The 18,114-nt window shown below is 48.2% G+C and overlaps 1 protein-coding gene across 1 annotated transcript; it reads left to right on the forward strand.

The window, feature by feature from the left end:
• Positions 1-280: 280 nt before the first annotated feature.
• Positions 281-17,589, forward strand: gon4lb (gon-4 like b). The gene is made up of 30 exons (XM_070835242.1): positions 281-380; positions 894-1,056; positions 1,215-1,351; positions 1,580-1,654; positions 2,014-2,064; positions 2,226-2,270; positions 3,484-3,582; positions 4,068-4,169; positions 4,241-4,384; positions 4,543-4,780; positions 5,238-5,339; positions 5,453-5,493; positions 5,764-5,873; positions 9,500-9,749; positions 10,542-10,628; positions 10,699-10,879; positions 10,985-11,135; positions 11,543-11,693; positions 11,777-11,893; positions 12,206-13,426; positions 13,607-13,841; positions 13,916-14,073; positions 15,030-15,227; positions 15,396-15,530; positions 15,609-15,917; positions 16,025-16,123; positions 16,211-16,331; positions 16,414-16,828; positions 16,947-17,049; positions 17,281-17,589. Exons 1-30 carry the CDS (start codon positions 363-365, stop codon positions 17,395-17,397), a joined length of 5,373 nt encoding a protein of 1,790 aa, XP_070691343.1. The 5' UTR covers positions 281-362; the 3' UTR covers positions 17,398-17,589.
• Positions 17,590-18,114: the final 525 nt, after the last annotated feature.

The raw sequence follows: 18,114 nt of genomic DNA on the forward strand, positions 1-18,114 counted from the left end.
ATTTGAGCCAGGGCAGATGACTAAATGGATAAATTAATAATAATAATGATAATAATATATAAACAACTCAATGAGGTTTAACATCTGAAATCTGGGGGTTTTATCATGTTGTAAAGACTCCTCCATCCTCACTGCAGAGTCCTGGTTTATACAGCATCCGGTACAGCAGGTGGCGCCGTCTCCCCTTCACGCAGGCCCGCAGTCCGCATTGGAGTCCACAATAACGTTCCGCTTTTATTCTGAAGGACTTTGGCCGGAAGTTTTGTTGTTGTGGCGGAACAGAGGTTTGCAGAGCTAACAGTTGCTAACAGCAGCTAACGCGGCACACTGAGGCTCTCCGAGTTGAAATGACTGAGTAAGAGATGACTGCCGACATCAGTGTGAGTGTTTAGACATGAGTGTTTCACTAATATGTCCGAGGAACACATTCAGTCTGATGTTTGATTTTTCCAGTTCTTTATTAATATTATTGCCGAACTTCGCGCTTCAAACCTCGACACGCTGAAGTAGCCACTGCGCATGCTCCGTTGTGTGTGGGTTTAGCTAACGTTAGCTGCTGTTAGCTTTGAGCTAACTGAGCTGCTGCTTGTTGTTAGCGCGTTTAGCAGCCCGACCTGGTCAGTTAAACCGGGTCAGTGGCTGTATCAATTACTGCTGGTATCGATCGGTCCTCTTATGTGTTTTACCAGTAGTTGTGTTAAGCAGTGCTGTATATTTTCGCTGTGTTGATCTCAGATGGTGTTGATCAGTTGTTGTATTGATTACAGATGGTACCGATCAGTTGTTCTCCTGATCACCGATGGTACTGATCAGTTGTTGTATTGATCACCGATGGTACTGATCAGTTGTTGTATTGATCACCGATGGTACTGATCAGTTGTTGTATTGATCAGTCCTCCTCAGTCCTCCAGACGGACCGCCGACGTCCAGCAGAAGAAGACGTTTGTCCTCTGGAGTCAAAAAAGGACAGAGAGACAGCCGTCTTCAACCTGGACAGGAAATCACCAGCAGCATCCAAGCCTGACAGACAGGAAGAGGAGAGATCACCTGTCACAGGTGACACAGACACGAACATATGAACACATCACAAAAAAATATTATAGAGAATTTGATTGAACTCAACTGATAGTGTGTCTATGAACAGGTACGAATAGACAGGTGTGACAGGTGTGTACCTGGATGGAGGTGAAGAAGTGTTATTTGTCTCTCTTCAGGTGGAGGGATGATAGAGATGGTTGCCATGGAGACCAGAGAGTCTAGTGAGGATGAACTGGGACGTCTGGACATTGACTTGGACAGGAAGTCCAAACAGCATAACCTGACGTCTAGCAACGTCCGCGCCATCCTGCACGTGAGCCTGACACGCATGCTCACATTCACGCTGTGGACATGGGGAGAACATGTCACATGCAGAGTACATACACACCGTCAACGTCATGCTGTGAACACATAAAACATACAGCATGGTTACTACATACAGAGCCTGTAGACATTATTTTGCTGCTACTGGACACATGTAGAGAGCATGTTAATCACACTCTGCATGCCGTGTTTAACGTGTTTCTGTGTCCCCTGTCAGGAGGTGATCACCCATGAGCGTGTGGTAGCCATGATGAAAGCGGCCATCAGAGACACTCAGGACCTGCCCATGTTTGTGAGTGTCCATGTTGTCATTATCCTGCAGTTTCATGAAGAAAGAAAAATGTGTCTTGCGTGTTTTCTGCTGAGGTGAAGTGTCTCATGCTGACATGTTGTCATGTGAAGCTTCATCAGCGTACGAGCTGCTGCTGACCAACAGCTGGCTGTCGTCAGGCAGCACGCCGGCTCAGCTCAGTGATGGAGCACAGGATTCATCAGGAGGACGGCTGCTTCACTCCAAGCTGTCTTACTGTCTGTGTGTCCTGTGAGACCTGTAGAAGAAGACAGATCTTAAATGAACATTAGATCCCTGTCTTCCTGAATCACACGTCAGATAAACGGTGGTGGCTCACAGTTTCTGTCTGTTTCCACCAGGAGCCGAAGATGACTCGGTCCAGACTGAAACAGGCCGTCCAGCAGGGACAGGTGAACTCCACCTCCCACAATCCTCTCTGATCCATTACCGGGGAAACAAGTCTGTTTAATCTGACCGTCCTTTACCTGTCTGTCTGTCAGTCTGTGTCTCTCTCTGTCAGTCTGTCTCTCTGCCTGTCTCTCTGACTGTCTGTCTGTCTGTCTGGTTACAGCGACTCAACTGGAGTTTGTCAACAGTGAACACAGCGACGGTCAAGGTAAACTAACTGATGTCTATCTGTCTGACTGCCTGTCTGTCTCTCTCTCTGCTGGTGTTACACTTCTTTGAATGACGCCTTGGTCGATCCTTTGGGTAGCACATTAATTTTTATTTCTGCAAAAGTGGTAACACAAACATTTCAGTTTTTAACGGTCGCGTCGCTCCGTGTTAACTGTAGAGTCTGACGTCTAACTCTATTTGCGACCATCATATCTCAGAACACACTAACAGTTGATCAAATCAAAAACATTCAAATTATAATCAGGCGATCATGTAACAATCGACCCTGTAATCAACCTTTTTACCAAAAGTATTCCTACTCAATTAACATCCTTTTTTAATCCACCCTTAGTCTTCCACATACACCCTTATTTTACATGTGACCAGACCACCTATATTCGATCTATCGTTCCGCTCTTATTCTGTAAACCGACCGGAACTGTGTACTGCCGGCCAAACTGCAATGTGCGCGGACTTTACTATTAGCATCATTAGCATCTGTGTCATTTGTCTTCACTCATTCATTCGAATCACCATCTGTCACATTCACAGGCTAAGGCTTATACATGTTATTTGTATCATTTTCCTATTTCCTTCTGGTTCTGATTCTTGAGCGTTTTACCTGCAAAAGTGGTAACACAAACATTTCAGTTTTAAACGTCCGCGTCGCTCCGTGTTAACTGTAGAGTCTGACGTCTAACTCTATTAGCGACCGGCGTCCGCTATTGGCGCCTAATGCACCCAGCTCCACCTACTGGTCAAGTACTGCAACTATACACATAGTAACCAGACCTGCTAGAAACAGAATGAAATCACCCAGAGGATACTAATACAGTCATTTTTCCCATGTTTTAAAGTCCTTAGCTATTTCTTATGAATACAGATTTTAAATGGGGGGGGCAAGATATTTCAATCAAGTCTTTGCAATCATGTCTTTGCACACTCTGTGTCTCTAAAACACTCAGTGCCACACTGGTCTGTCTGATTACCTGTCTCTCTGTCTGCTTACCTGTCTGTTTGTCTCTCTGCCTGTCTCTCTCTCTCTGCCTGTCTGTTTCTCTCTCTCTCTCTCTCTCTCTCTCTCTCTCTCTCTCTCTCTGCCTGTCTCTCTGTCTGCTTACCTGTCTGTTTGTCTCTCTGCCTGTCTCTCTCTCTCTGTCTGCTTATCTGTCTGTCTCTCTCTCTATCTCTGCCTGTCTATCTCTCTGCAGCCTCCTCAGTTTGTGGACATTGATCTGGAGGAGGAGGAGGACTCGTCAGATGAAGAGTATTGTCCTGAGGATGAAGAGGAGGAGGACACGGCTGAGGAGGTGAGTCTTACGGTTCCAGCTGCTGTGACCCAAACTCGAGTTCCAGACTGGTTGCTGGTTTAAATAATGGTTAGGGTTAGTTACTGGATTATTGGGGCAAGGTTACACTGAAACAGGAGCGACTGTTTGAACCTTTACCGATCACATCAGCCTCACTCTGTAGTTTAGTTTCAGTCTGTAGACACAAAAGATCGGTAACAGCTCATTTTGACACCTGATCCTAGATCCCCTCCATCGTTTTGGCCACAAAACAACCGACTTTATCTGGGCTCACTCCCATCCTCCATCCACGCCCCGCTAACCCTAAACCACACCCCCCGTCCTCCTACCAGCTCAGAATTCCTCCACTTTTCCACCTCAAAGGTCTAATCTGCAGTGTCCCAGTAACGCTGCACTCACAATGAGGATTTACAACTGTTCTACAACTGAGGTGGAGAGAGAAGCTGTTATCACACAACTCTGTGTGTGTGTGTGTGTGTGTGCAGACCTTCCTCAGTGATGCAGACAGCTTGGCTTCACCTTTAAGAACAGATGAGGGCCCTCAGCCCAAACTATCTGCCATCACGAGGACTGATGAATCCCTACAGGTACTCTGACCTCTGACTCCTATTAGTACCCCGACGCCCACAGGTACCCTGACCACTGATCTGTTGTTTAGGGGTCTCCAGGACACCTGGATGGAGTGATGACATCTGCCTGTGGTCCTCAGTCCATCCTCTCTGCTCCTGACTCCTCCTTCCTGGAAAGACTCAGTGCTGTGGAGGAGGAACTGGACTGCAGCCCTGCCTACACCCATGGACAGGTAACCCCCAGCCCTGCCTACACCCATGGACAGGTAACCCCCAGCCCTGCCTACACCCATGGACAGGTAACCCCCAGCCCTGCCTACACACATGGTCAGGTAACCCCCTCCCAGCCAGCTCTGCCTATACCTATAGTCAGGTCTGTCTCTTTTCTCAGTCTCTGGACAGAAAGGACAACGATGATGATGGCGGTGGTGGTGATGAAGCCTCCAGCTGTTTGGCGTACCGCACACGCTCCAAACTTCGTCTGGTTAACGTCCCTCTGGGTCAGCTGGAGGCGGAGCTTCTGGCCCCTGACATCACGGATGACATGTACGAGCAGAGCGCCACCCAGAGAGAGGAGGACCGTCATTGGACGAAGTGGCTGCAGAGCCTCATGGCGCCCGACAATGAAGGTCAGAGGTTATGCTAACAGTAGACCTTCAGAATAAAAGCTGCTGACCGCAGTACCGTCAAGTCTGCCAAGGTTCATCTGCATGTCGTCAAGCAGCTTTTACCTTTTGAACAGGTTTTGTCTGCTCTGATAGTCCCTCCGTCATATTCAGAAAACCATTATGGTCCCACTGATTGACATGTTTGAACCCCACTGACATAAGGCACCAGGAAACTGTCAGTACTTCACGAGTTTGATTAAAAGGCTGGATTGATTCCTCCACAGGTGTAAAATTCTCCAGGAAACACATCTGATGAGATTCAGATCAAACTGATCAAGTTTCTGTATCATCAAAGGTGTAGCTGGACAGCTTCTGATACGTCAACTTTAAATGTTCTTGATTTCCCCTTAAAGAAACAGGTGTGACTGTTTTTGTTGTTTACTCTCTGATGGCTGATCGAACCTTTTCGTTTTCTCAGAGGAAGCCGATGATGATGACGATCCAGAGTACAACTTCCTAGATGACCTGGATGAACCCGACCTGGAGGACTACAGGACGGACCGGGCCGTCCAGATCACCAGTAGGTGTTGTGGACTAGGCACTGGTCAAGACCTGGACCGGGACCTCAGACTTCTTCTTGTCCTCCCCTCAGTGTTGACACTTCTTCTATTTCTTCTTTTTCTTCTTCAACAGAGAAGGAAGTGAATGAGCTGCTGGAGGAGCTTTTTGACACAGTGAGTTCAGTTGATTTTCACCAGCTAGTGTTTCTACTGATTCTGGTCTTCATAGAGGATGTTTACATACATGTTCCACAGTTTCTGTTGGAACATGTACTGTTGTGTTACAGCCAATGTGTCTCTGTATAGAAACAGTAGGTGGTGTTTAAACACTCAGCAATAATTGAAAAGTTCAGGAACTTTGTGACGAGTCTGGTTGGCACCGTTGGGTCCTTGTTTGGTCAACAAGGTTGTCTCACATGACGCTGACATCTGCTCACTAAACAGCTCCAACAAGAGAAGGAGCAGGAGGAGGAGCAACTGCAGGAGGAAGAAGAGCAGGAGGAGGAGGCTCTATCACAGACTGGACCCAAATTCAATGTCCCCCAGGCTTTACGGTAACCCTGCAGAGTTCACACAGACACACCCACACACATCGACACAAACCCTAACACACACGTGTAGGTGTGCACACCACTTAGACTGTATAAAGAAGGGTTGTGTCCTCTGATTGGTCGGTATCAATCAATCTTTATCTATACAGCTCCAGTTCACAGCAGTGTTCTCTCAGACTGTTTCCATAAAGAGCAGCTCAGAACAAACTCTTTCATTCAGAGACCAAAGAGTCAGGAATTCAACATGAAGGATTCAAGAATCCCCACAGAGCAGCATCGACCAATCAATCAATCAATCAATCAATCAATCAATCTTTATTTATATAGCGCCAATTCACAACAGCGTTATCTCAAGACGCTTTCCATAAAGAGCAGGTCTAGACCAAACTGTTTAATTAGAGAGAGACCAAAGATTCAAGAATTCAAAATTAAGGATTCAAGAATCCCCACACAGCATCATCAGATATTATACTGAGCAACAGTGGAGGAAGAACTCCTTTAACGGGAAGAAACCTGGAACAGACCCAGGATCAGACAGACAGAGAGAGAGCGAGAGAGAGAGAGAGAGACAGACAACACAAACAGCAACCAGCGTACTAACAGTGTCTTCAGCACTAACAACAGGAATGTGACTAAAAGATTAGCAGGATGATATTATTGAAAAACATGACGAGTGGCCGACGATCCGCAGCAGTGATTCATGAACCAGAGAACCACATCAGCAGGACCAGGACCAGGATCCACAGGAACCAGAGAACCACATCAGCAGGACCAGGACCAGGATCCACAGGAACCAGAGAACCACATCAGCAGGACCAGGACCAGGATCCACAGGAACCAGAGAACCACAGCAGGAGAACCAGGACCAGGATCCACAGGAACCTGAGAACCACAGCCAGGAGAACCAGGACCAGGATCCACAGGAACCAGAGAACCACAGCAGGAGAACCAGGACCAGGATCCACAGGAACCTGAGAACCACAGCCAGGAGAACCAGGACCAGGATCCACAGGAACCAGAGAACCACAGCAGGAGAACCAGGACCAGGATCCACAGGAACCTGAGAGATGAGAAAAGCACAGAAAGGCTCCGGGGAAGATACCAAGTTAGTAACAGATATTAAAGAGACATGAAGCATCAGGATGGAGAGGAAGAGGAGGAGAGAGGAGCCCAGTGCATCATGGGAGTCCCCTGGCAGTCTGAGCTTATAGCAGCATAACTAGGGGCTGGTCCAAGACCTGATCCAGCCCTGAACTATATTTCATCACTAAGGAAGGTTTTTAGTCCACTCTGAAATGTAGAGAGGGTGTCTGCCCCCTGAACCCAGACTGGAAGGAGGTTCCACAGGAGAGGAGCCTGATAGCTGAAAGCTCTGGCTCCATCACTACTTTAGAGGACTTTAGGAACCACCAGTAGACCTGCAGTCTGGGAGAACAGTGCTCTAGTGGGGTAGTACGGTACTATGAGCTCTTTAAGAGATGATGGAGCCTGAACATTAAGAGCTTTGGAGGTGAGGAGAAGGATTTTAAACTCTATTCTAGATTTTACTGGAAGCCAGTGAAGAGAAGCCAGTACAGGAGAAAGATGGTCTCTTCTCTTAGTTCTGGTCAGAACAGAAGCAGCAGCGTTCTGGACCAGCTGGAGAGTCTTTAAGGACTTACTGGGGCAGCCTGATAATAAGGAACAGAAATAATCCAACCTGGAAGTGACTAATGTGTGGACTAGTGTTTCTGCATCATCTACAGACAGGATGGACCTGATTTTAACAACATTAGAAGATGGAAAAAGGCAGTTCTAGAAATCTGTTTAATGTGGGAGTTAAAGGACAAATCCTGATCAATAAGACTCCCAGTGGAGCTGGAGGCCAGAGTGATGCCATCCAGAGCAGTTATGTTGTTAGAAAAGGTGTCTCTAAGGTGTTTGGGGCTGAGCAGAATAACTTCAGTTTAGTCTGAGTTTAGCAGCTCATCCAGGACTTTATGTCCTTAAGGCAGATTTGAAGTTTAGCCAACTGATTGGATTCATCAGGCTTTATTGATAAATATAATTGTGTCATCTGCATAACAGTGGAAATTAATGGAGTGCTTCCTGATAATATTACCCAGAGGAAGCATGTATAAGGTAAATAGTAATGGTCCAAGCACTGAACCTTGTCAGTCAATGAGAAAATGAGGCGACTTCTCTCCTGATTTATCAGCTCAGTGAACATTTTCCTGATGAGTTTCTGCTCTCAGTCTCTAGTTTACAGTCTTCTTCAGCACAGCAGGATGTTCATGTAGTAAATTATGGTCCATTTAGAGGAAGGTACACCAGGAAGAGGGGGGGCTTTAAGGCGGGGCTACCTGCTCACTGACCAATCAGAGGAGGGTCCTGTCTAAATCTAAGCAATTAGAAGAGGTCTTCGTTCATTCCATGAAGAAAACCAAGATGACGATGGCCATGAAACAAAGATGCTGGGTCCACAAACCAATGGGTGATGTCACGTTGGCTACATCCACCTCTTATATACAGTCTATGGGGAACATGCATACGTGTAGGTGTGTATGAGGGCACACACGGGGCCGGGGTCCTCCTGTTGGGACGGTGCAGCAGAGCAGTGCTGTGACTGTTTGGGTAGGGAGGAAGAGGAAGGTCCCCTGCTGCTGCTTCTTCACACAGACAAATGAAGAAGAGTCCAGCTAAGGGGAGACATTATGTGTGTGTGTGTGACACCTCTGGCTGTACTGCCGATATGACCAGTAGGCAGTATGTAGTATAGAAACTAAAGTAAAATGTGCAGCACATCAAAGATCCCCAGATGTCCCCAATCTACATCGTACCAGTCTACCTCACCTTCTGTGTCCCACAATGCAAAGCGCTGACTGTTGTATGGACAGAGACGTTCAGAAATCTTCCTAAACTTTCACTGCAATCTGTTTCTGTAAAAATCTGAGGCAGAAATTAGCCTCCAGCTGCTGAATGTTCACTCAGATCAGATCTCCAAACTGAATTTAAGTCTGTTCCAACTGTCATCAGGCTGCTTTCTCAGCCATTAGCCAGTTAGCTTACAACTGGAATCTCTCATAGAGGTTAGCGAGCTAGCTAGTATGAGCTCACAGTTTACTGCACACAGCTGGTGGCTCTACTGAACTTGGATGCAGCACTGTTTAATTTCTCATTATCATCCATCCATCCATCCATTGTTTATACCACCTATCCTTAAGGGTCGCCAGGGGGGCTGGAGCCAATCCCAGCTGACACTGGGCGAGAGGCGGGATACACCCTGGATTGGTCGCCAGTCAATCTCAGGGCTGACGCATAGAGACAGAAACCATTGACGCTTCATTATTATTGTTGTTGTTATAACAACAGATATGTTTGCCTCAGTGTGTCCGTTGTCATTTCGTTAAGTTCAGCTGCTCACTGTGTGTGTATTCTATCATATTCAGGTTAAGTTAGCGCTCCGCCTGCAGCCATACTCAAAGTTTCTATGTATGTACACTCTACAGTATGAAGTACCCCCCCCACACACACGGAGGTGGGGCCTATGTCAGCTGCACAGCTGTATCACTGTTGGGAAGGAAAACCAGTAGAGCTTCATACTGGAGTTTGTGTGTCACATGTGTTGTGTCCCTCTGTGCCTGCCGTAGCTTTGAGGCTCCGTTAGCCAGAATGCTAACAGAGCGACGACAAACGGTCAGAAGACAGTACGAAGCTCTGCAGCAGAGGAGAGCCCTGCAGGACACCACCAACCATCACCGTGACAACGTCACCCTGAGGGACTCCCCCAGCCCACAGCTCCACACTATCACCCCTGTCCTGGTCCTGCAGAGACACGTCTGCCCCCCCTTCCACCTGGACGCCACCCAGAAACTTCAGCTACATCAGCAAATACAGCAGGTACTATAGCACAGTACTGCAAAGTACTACATTTAACTAATTAGTACCAGTCTCTACTCCACTATACTACACAGTACTGCACTCTGCTACATATTGCTACACAGTACTTCACAGTACAACACTCTACTACACAGTATTATACTTTACTACATAGCATTGCACTCCATTATATAGTAATATACAGTTCAACACTCTACTTCACTGTACTGTACAGTACTACACTGTACTACTCCATTGCACAGTATTACACTCAACTACATAGTACTACACACTGCTACGCTACTGCACAGTACTACACTATGCTACACTGTACTGCACAGTACTACACTGTTCTACACTCTATTGCATTATTAAGTACTATACTACATGATACTTCACTATACTACACAGCACTATACATCACTACACAGTTACATACTATATTACACAATACTAATAATACTTTTATTGTGCCCCGTACAGTGTTTTGTGCAGTGCCCTCCAGTGTTTTGTGCAGTGCCCTCCAGTGTTTTGTGCAGTGTCCTCCAGTGTTTTGTGCAGTGTCCTCCAGTGTTTTGTGCAGTGCTTGTCCCTGGGGACAGCTCTGTCTCTGTCTGCCGTGGACTAGGATAGGCGATGGGAATAGATGGATGGGTCTCATAAATGGTCATGGAGTGTTAACATTTGTGTGCTAATTGTCTATCTCAAGAAAATAACTGGTAATTATTTACACCTTTACCAGAATCTGCAGAATTCCAGGTGTGGTTCACCTTAGACTGTGAGACTAAGTAAGAGACTTTGTCCTTTTCTCAGCATGTGCAGCTGCTGACCCAGGTTCACCTACTGAGTCGCTGTGTGGACACCCTCAACCACGAAGCCTGCATCACAAAACATTACCTGGTCAGTCCACAAACACACGCATCACCTGGTCGGTCCGTAAACACACACACTGAATCTCTTCTCTCTCCAGGAGGAGCTGCAGCAGTTCGCCAGACGCCAGGAGGAGGTTTTTCTCCCCAGCAGCTTCAGAGTGTGTAACCTGCAGGGGGCACTGGACCTTCTGAGGGAGGTGGGCCAGAGAGCGGAGCCTCCTGCTGCTGCTCCTGCTGCCTCCAGACGCTGGCTCCCCAGGATGACTCATGCTACCACAAGTAAGAAGGAAATAATCTGTAACCAGTGAAATGTCCCATCAGATGAACTTCTGATGTTTGGTCTGCTTCTGCACTGGTTCTAGTTGGTGTTCTGGTTCTCTTTAGGCCACGCCTACCCTCTGCTGCCCCCTGATACTGCCTGGCTGTTTGCCACCCGACCCATTTTCCTGTACCCAGAACTACTTCCTGTCTGCAGCCTGGACCCCACCCTCCACACCAGACACCATCGGAGTGTTTACACTGCAGGAGAGGATGGGTACACACACACACACACACACACACACACACTGCAGTAGAGGATGGGTACACACACACACACACACACACTGCAGGAGAGGATGGGTACACACACACACACACACACACACACACTGCAGGAGAGGATGGGTACACACACACACACACTGCAGGAGAGGATGGGTACACACACACACACACACTGCAGGAGAGGATGGGTACACACACACACACATACACACACTGCAGGCGAGGATGGGTACACACACACACACACACACACACACTGCAGGCGAGGATGGGTACACACACACACACACACACACTGCAGGAGAGGATGGGTACACACACACACACCAGGTCATCCATGGTCAGAGAGAGAAAACATTTCCTGATGGTAGTATTTCCCATCATGCCTCTGTGCAGGCTGATCGTTCTGGGTCTGAAGCACTTTGAGGGGACGGTCCAGTCAGATCAGCTGATCAGCTCCTACCTGCTCCGTAAGAGTCGATGGAACTTTAGGAAACACGTCAGAGAGATGAGCGGGCCGAGAGCACCGCACAACAACATCATCAAGGTGAGATTGCTGGAAGATCGTCAGTGACAAACACCTGTGTAGTTGGACAAATGATGTTAAACTCTGTATTCTCATATTTTCAGACATTCGTGACGCAGCGAGTTGTCCCCCCGCTGCCGCTTGCCTGCTGCAGAGTTCATTCAGAAGACCGCCGCCCCCCAGTGGACAGAAACACCTCCAACATGCCGAACTGGCTCAAGGTGTGACAGACTGAAGGCAACTGGTTTGACTTGTTGGGGTTCAAATTACAGGACAGTTTTCTTTAGAGGAGTTATTGAAGTAAACTGACAGAATGACTCAGAAACCCCGGAACCGAGGTCCTAACCCCGGCAAGGTCAACGTGGTCAACGTCAGCAAATCGGCTCCACAGTCCTCATCCTCAGCCAGTCATTTTATTGGTTCCTTTCAATTACGCTACTTTTATAATAATAATAATGAAAGTATTATTATTAGTACATTAACTAACCCATCAATAACACATTAACTGGCTCTCTGATGGTTCTCACCTGCAGAACAGTCAGCTGATCATCCAGAGGACCCGACTGAACTCCACCTGTTACCCCCCCTCACTCCCCCGTGGCTGCACCCTTAGGCTCCACCCCTACTGGCTCAACAAGTCCCGCCCCCCGCCGCCCCCCCACAGGCGCCTTTTCACCTTGGCCCACAATGCATCTCTGCTGCCACTAGCCAAAGCCCCAGCAGACAGACAGGTGGACTCAGTGGTAGACAGGCAGACGGCGAGACAGGTAGACAGACGGTTAGAGAGACAAGTAGACTTACAGATAGACAGGCAGCCAATCAGCTATCAGTCCCCTTCCCCTCCAGGTATCACCATACTCTCTGACTCCCTCACTGTTTCAGGAAGCCTGGCTCCACCTCCCACCAGTGGGGCCGTCCCATTGGCCGCTCTTCACACAGTCTCCGTTTGTGCTGACATCGCCCAGACCTGGCTTCCAATTGGCCAGACGACGCAGCACATTGTTTCTAGGCAACCAGACAGCAGCACTGTTCCATTTCCCCTCCCCCTTCCCTCCCTAGTCAACACTGCAAATCCCATAATGCCTTGCTCAGCTGCCACCATGAAGCCGGGGTACTTCCTCCTCCAGATGATGTGGACACCACCAGCTCCTCCCATCCTCACCTCCCAGCATGCCTTGGGGCAACAGCTCCACAGACCAATCAAAGAAGAGCAGGAGGAGATGGAGCAGGTGTCCACACAACTACAACCTCCTCAGGAGGAGCGACAGGTGGAGGGGGAGCGAAAGGAGCGACAGGTGGAGGAGGCAAGTTCAGCCTCACCATTTACACTGTCATCCTGTGCAGGAGAGAAGGAGATGGGGGAGAAGGGTCACGAGGATGAGGAGATGGGGGAGGAGGAGAGCTGGACTGCTGTGGGTGTGGTCAGTTTGAATGGAGGAGAAAACAGTGGTGGGGAGGAGGAAGGACGGAGAGAGGGAGGAGGCTTAGGAGGAGGAGGAGGAGGAGGAATGGAGGACACAGGTGGGGGAGGAGAGGGGGAGCAGGGAGGACAGGGGGAAGAGGAGAAGGGGCCGAGGGAGGATGGAGGAGGACAGAGGGAAGAGGATGGAGAGAAGGATGAGGATAAGGATCAGGACCGTCAGGGTGAGGAGGAGGAAGAGGAGGACTTTGATGACCTCACACAGGATGAAGACGAGGAGGAAGTGATGTCATCAGCGTCTGAGGAGTCGGTGCTGTCTGTTCCAGAGCTACAGGTAAACAGGGTACCAGCGTACCTGGACTGTGTCAGATTTACATATCACAGTGAGCCCATGACATTGTCAGAAACAGTTATCATGGTTAGAAACGGGTCAAGTGATGTTTGACCCCTGACCTCCATGTAGCAGCTGACCTCTGAACATTGACCTTTAGACAGTGACCTTTGACTTTTTCAGGAGACCATGAAGCAGCTGACGTGGTTAGCCGCGGAGCGGCGGCTCTGTGCAGACGGTGACTCGGAGGAGGACCATTCTCCGACCTCCCCCGGCTCAGAGGAAGAGGAGGAGGAGGAAGGGCCTAAAGGGGAGGAGTCTGGAGAGAGGAGGAGCAGTAAGGAGGGAAGAGATGAGGAGACTCCGTCAGGAGAGAGGACACCCAGGGGAGGCAGGCGTTGTCCAGGACGAGGAAGAGGTCAGAGTTTTGTTTCTTTGAGCACCGCATGCTCTTCGTGGCGTGTTGACACCGCTGGTCATCTGTCTCCGCAGGGCGGAGTCGGCCTCTCCGTGGCCTGAGGAGGACACGCCAAGAGCGCCACAGCAAAGACACGGCTAAACTCCTGCTGCTGTACGATGAAAATATCCTGGACAACGACCCCCACAGAGAGAGCAAAGACGTGGCGTTTGCCCAGAGTTACCTCAACAGGGTGAGACGATTTAGTGATCGGACGCAGAGATTTATCAAACCGTCATAAAGCCAGAGCAATTAATCGCTGTGATGCAGAGCCATAGCGATTTATTGATACAGCCCTGATCTGGACCATCAGATATATCACACATGATGTTTGATCTTTGCCCACAACAAACATCATGCAGAGAAAGGCGTTTGGGACGTTTAGAAATGGTGTTTTGACAGTCTGTCCAACACCTCGCGCTCCCTCCATCAATTTCAATTCAATTTCAATTTCAATTCAATTTCAATTTATTTTGTATAGCCCAATATCACAACAGAGTGTCTCATAGTGCTTTACAAAGTTCACTGTTTCCAGTCCTCTCAGCTGAGACATCGTGCAGGCTGAATCACGGTGTCCTCATGTAAGCTGTAAACTACTTTGAAATACTTCATGAAAATTTGATAATTGACGCATCATTTTAGAATAGAATAGAATAGCCTTTATTGCTCATTATACATAGTACAATGAAATTTTGAATGGCATCTCTGTGGCAATAAAAACAGGCAACAATGAGAATAACAAAAACTGATGTCAATAGACATGGGACATACAGAGCAGCGGCATAGCAGCATTGTGCAAAGTGTGCATACATTTTCCTCTTCAATCTAACTAGTTCAACGTGAACCCTGACAACCGCCATGTCTGTGGTAGCTAGCAACTGTCAGTCAGTCAGTCCAGTCAGTAACAAGGCAACGATTCAAAGTTTGCATCAGCTCAGGGTCGGTTTGTCAGTTTATAAGACAATTTAACAAGTCAAGAAAGTCTCAATCAGAGGCCCTTCATACCTAAACCTAACCAATCAGAGGCCCGTCATACTCAGTGGATCAGTCCAGTGGTTGAAGACCTAAAAGTGGGTTCAGTAATCACAGGAGCCTCAGAAGCGTTGATGCAGGTATCTGCAGGTGACTGTTGCTGCTGTGTATTTCCAGGTGCGTGAGGCGCTGCAGGACATACCTGGGCAGGTGGAGGACTTTGTGTCTTTGCTGAACGAGTTTGAGCAGGTGGGAGACGGACAGGAAGTAATGTTGTTGTTCAGGAAGATGCACTGCATCCTGGGAGATCGGACAGACCTTCTCCGAGACTTCGCCGCATTCCTGCATCCTGAGCAGGCGCTGCAATGTGGACTGGTGAGCAGCACAGGTGTATTACTGCAGCAGTACAGGTGTAATGCAGGTGTACCACAGCGGGGTCACAGGTGTCTGTTCACAGGCTGACTGATGGCTCATGTTACCTGTGGACATCAGAGGTGATGTGTTTCTGTGTTTGTGTGAATCGTCGATGCGTTCTGACTGCAGTTTGAGGAGCAGCAGGCGTTTGAACGCAGCCGTCGCTTCCTGCGACAGTTAGAGATCAGCTTCGGAGACAATCCGTCACATTACCAGAAGATCATCAAAGCTCTGCAGACCGGCTCTGACGTGAGCATCCACGAGGTACACCAGTTCACCCAGATGTTATTGATCAGATGTTAATCATGGCGTTATTGATCAGTGTGTTTCTTTGTGTTCCAGCTCAAAGTTCAGATGGACACGCTGCTAAAAGGCCACGCCCATCTCCAGGCGGAATTCTGGGTATTTTTTGACGAGCTCCGGCCCCCTCCAGCCCGCCCAGGACAGTTTGAAGAAGCTCATTGGCCGGAGGAGGGAGGAGGGGGGTCCGACGGTGGAGAGGGCGTCGGCCAGCTGTCAGGAGGCGGGGTTAGCAGTGGCTTTGAGGAAGTGACGCTCCCAGAGCTCGAGGAAGAAGAGGAGGGGCATAAGATCCAACCAATGACGAGCCGGCGCCAGAGGAGGAAGATGGACGCCCACAGAAACTACAAGGTCTGAACTACAGGGAGGGACCTTTGGGCAGCTTTCACTCATGGACTTCCTCTCACAGCAGCTCTGAGGAATGTGATTGGTTAGATAAAGACTGTTTGTGTTTGCAGGACTGTGATTGGTCAGATAAAGACTGGCCCTGCCTTTGTCGTGACGCAAAGATCCGCCAACACAGGAGGAAAGGATGCTCTCGCTGCCATGGCAACAAGGTCTGTCCTTCATGTTTCACCAGGTGTAAGTGAGTGACAGGTAGAAAGGTTTATACTCCCCTGACTCACCTGTCCATTTCCTGTCAGAACTCAGGGGGTGTGGCCAGAGCCCTGAAGAGTCTGGACCCTCTTTACTCTCAGATAAGCTCCACCCACGATGAAGCAGGTGACAAAGACCTGAAGGCCGATGACGACAGTCCTCAGCCAGGTGAGTCAGGGTCACCTGAGTGTGTTAGAATTAACAGACAGGTGTCTGTGTTGTGTTGTGTAATGTTGTGTGTGTTCGGCAGATCGGAGTGGTGCATCATGGGAAGGCTCCTTCCCTCTGACTGATGAGAAAGACGAGGAGGAGGAGGAGGAGCTGGATGAGGAGGAGGAGGAGGAGGAACATGAAGAGGAGAGGAAGACCAGTGAGAAGGAGCAGAGCCCCGTGGTGAAGAGGAGCAGAAGAGAGGAGATGCTAGAGCCTCCATCCACCTCCCACATCACCTCCTCTTCCTCCATCCTCTCTTCTACCTGTGTGTCCTCTTCTTTCTGTACATCCTCCAGTATATCTCTCGCCTCCTCCACCTCTCCCACTATTTCCTCTTCCATCACCTCCTCCTTCTCTGCTCCTCCTCTCCTCAGTCCTCCCCCTGACTCCACCGTCTGTGCCAAAAACATTTCTCTGACAGCAAGTGGAGAGAAAGTCATCCTCTGGACCAGGTATGCCTCCTGCTGCACCTCCTCTTCAGGGAGGACAGACTGACCTCTCTCCTCCTCCTCTGTGAGGAGCAGCAGGAGTCCATAGTGACACCCTTTCTCTGCTGTTGCTGTTTTTCAGAGAAGCCGATAGAGTCATTTTGACGACGTGTCAGCAGGAAGGAGCCAATCAGAGCACATTTCAGGCCGTCTCTACTTTGCTTGGCAACAAGACCCCCAGTGAGGTGATTGATTGTTCCATCTTCTGTTGGAGCTGTGATTGGTAGATTTTTTTCAGTCTGGATGGACGGATGCAGATTTTTTCTGTTTTCTCTGATTCACTTCATCATACCTCCAGGTGTCTCAGGTTTATAAACAGGAAGTAAACATGTCAGTAACTCATCCTCTTACCTCCAGGTGTCTCAGGTTTATAAACAGGAAGTAAACATGTCAGTAACTCATCCTCTTACCTCCAGGTGTCTCGCAGGTTTCAGGATTTAATGCGTTTGTTTCGGACAGCGGCTCGACATGCCAGCTCTGATGGAGAGGCTCCGCCCACTGAGACAGCAGTAGCCAATGAGGAAGAGGACTGATGTTAACCTGTCAGAGGAGTCACAGGTCCATCAGCCGGATATCACCAGGACTTTTATTGTGAAAGGATTCATTAAAAGATGTGTTTGACACAAAAAACTGTAAATATGAACATTTCAAATTATTTAATGATTTTGTAAAAATTAGCCTTGTTTGTTTGTTTTTTCATACAATAAAACTGTTTTTTCATTGAAGTCTGCCTGATGTCCTGGATCAGACCAGTACAGACCAGTTGATTGATTGACCAGAGTGCGTTCACTAACGGTGTCTCCCGTGACTCTTTGCATGTTTTAAAAGGAGAAATGTATTCAGACCCCTTCACTTTTTCCACATTTTGTTATGTTACAGCCTTATTCCAAAATGGATTAAATTATTTTTTTTCCTCATCAATCTACACACAATACCCCATAATGACAAAGTGAAAAAAGTTTTTTAGAAATTTTTGCAAATGTATTAAAAATAAAAAACTGAAATATCACATGTACATAAGTATTCACACCTTTTGCTATGACACTCAAAACTGAGCTCAGGTGCATCCTGTTTCCACTGATCGTCCTTGAGATGTTTCTACAACTTGACTGGAGTCCACCTGTGGTAAATTCAATTGATTGGACTTGATTTGGAAAGGCACACACCTGTCTATATAAGGTCCCACAGCTGACAGTGCATGTCAGAGCAGAAACCAAGCCATGAAGTCAAAGGAACCGTCTGTAGACCTC

The sequence above is a fragment of the Pempheris klunzingeri genome, chromosome 8, assembly GCF_042242105.1.
Source record: "Pempheris klunzingeri isolate RE-2024b chromosome 8, fPemKlu1.hap1, whole genome shotgun sequence".
In the NCBI taxonomy this organism is placed as follows: domain Eukaryota; kingdom Metazoa; phylum Chordata; class Actinopteri; order Acropomatiformes; family Pempheridae; genus Pempheris; species Pempheris klunzingeri.

Coding starts and splice junctions, on each gene's coding strand:
- gon4lb (XM_070835242.1), top strand. Junction 2,271..3,483: donor TGAACACAGCGACGGTCAAG/GTAAACTAACTG, acceptor ATCTCTCTGCAG/CCTCCTCAGTTTGTGGACAT. Junction 5,494..5,763: donor TGGAGGAGCTTTTTGACACA/GTGAGTTCAGTT, acceptor CTCACTAAACAG/CTCCAACAAGAGAAGGAGCA.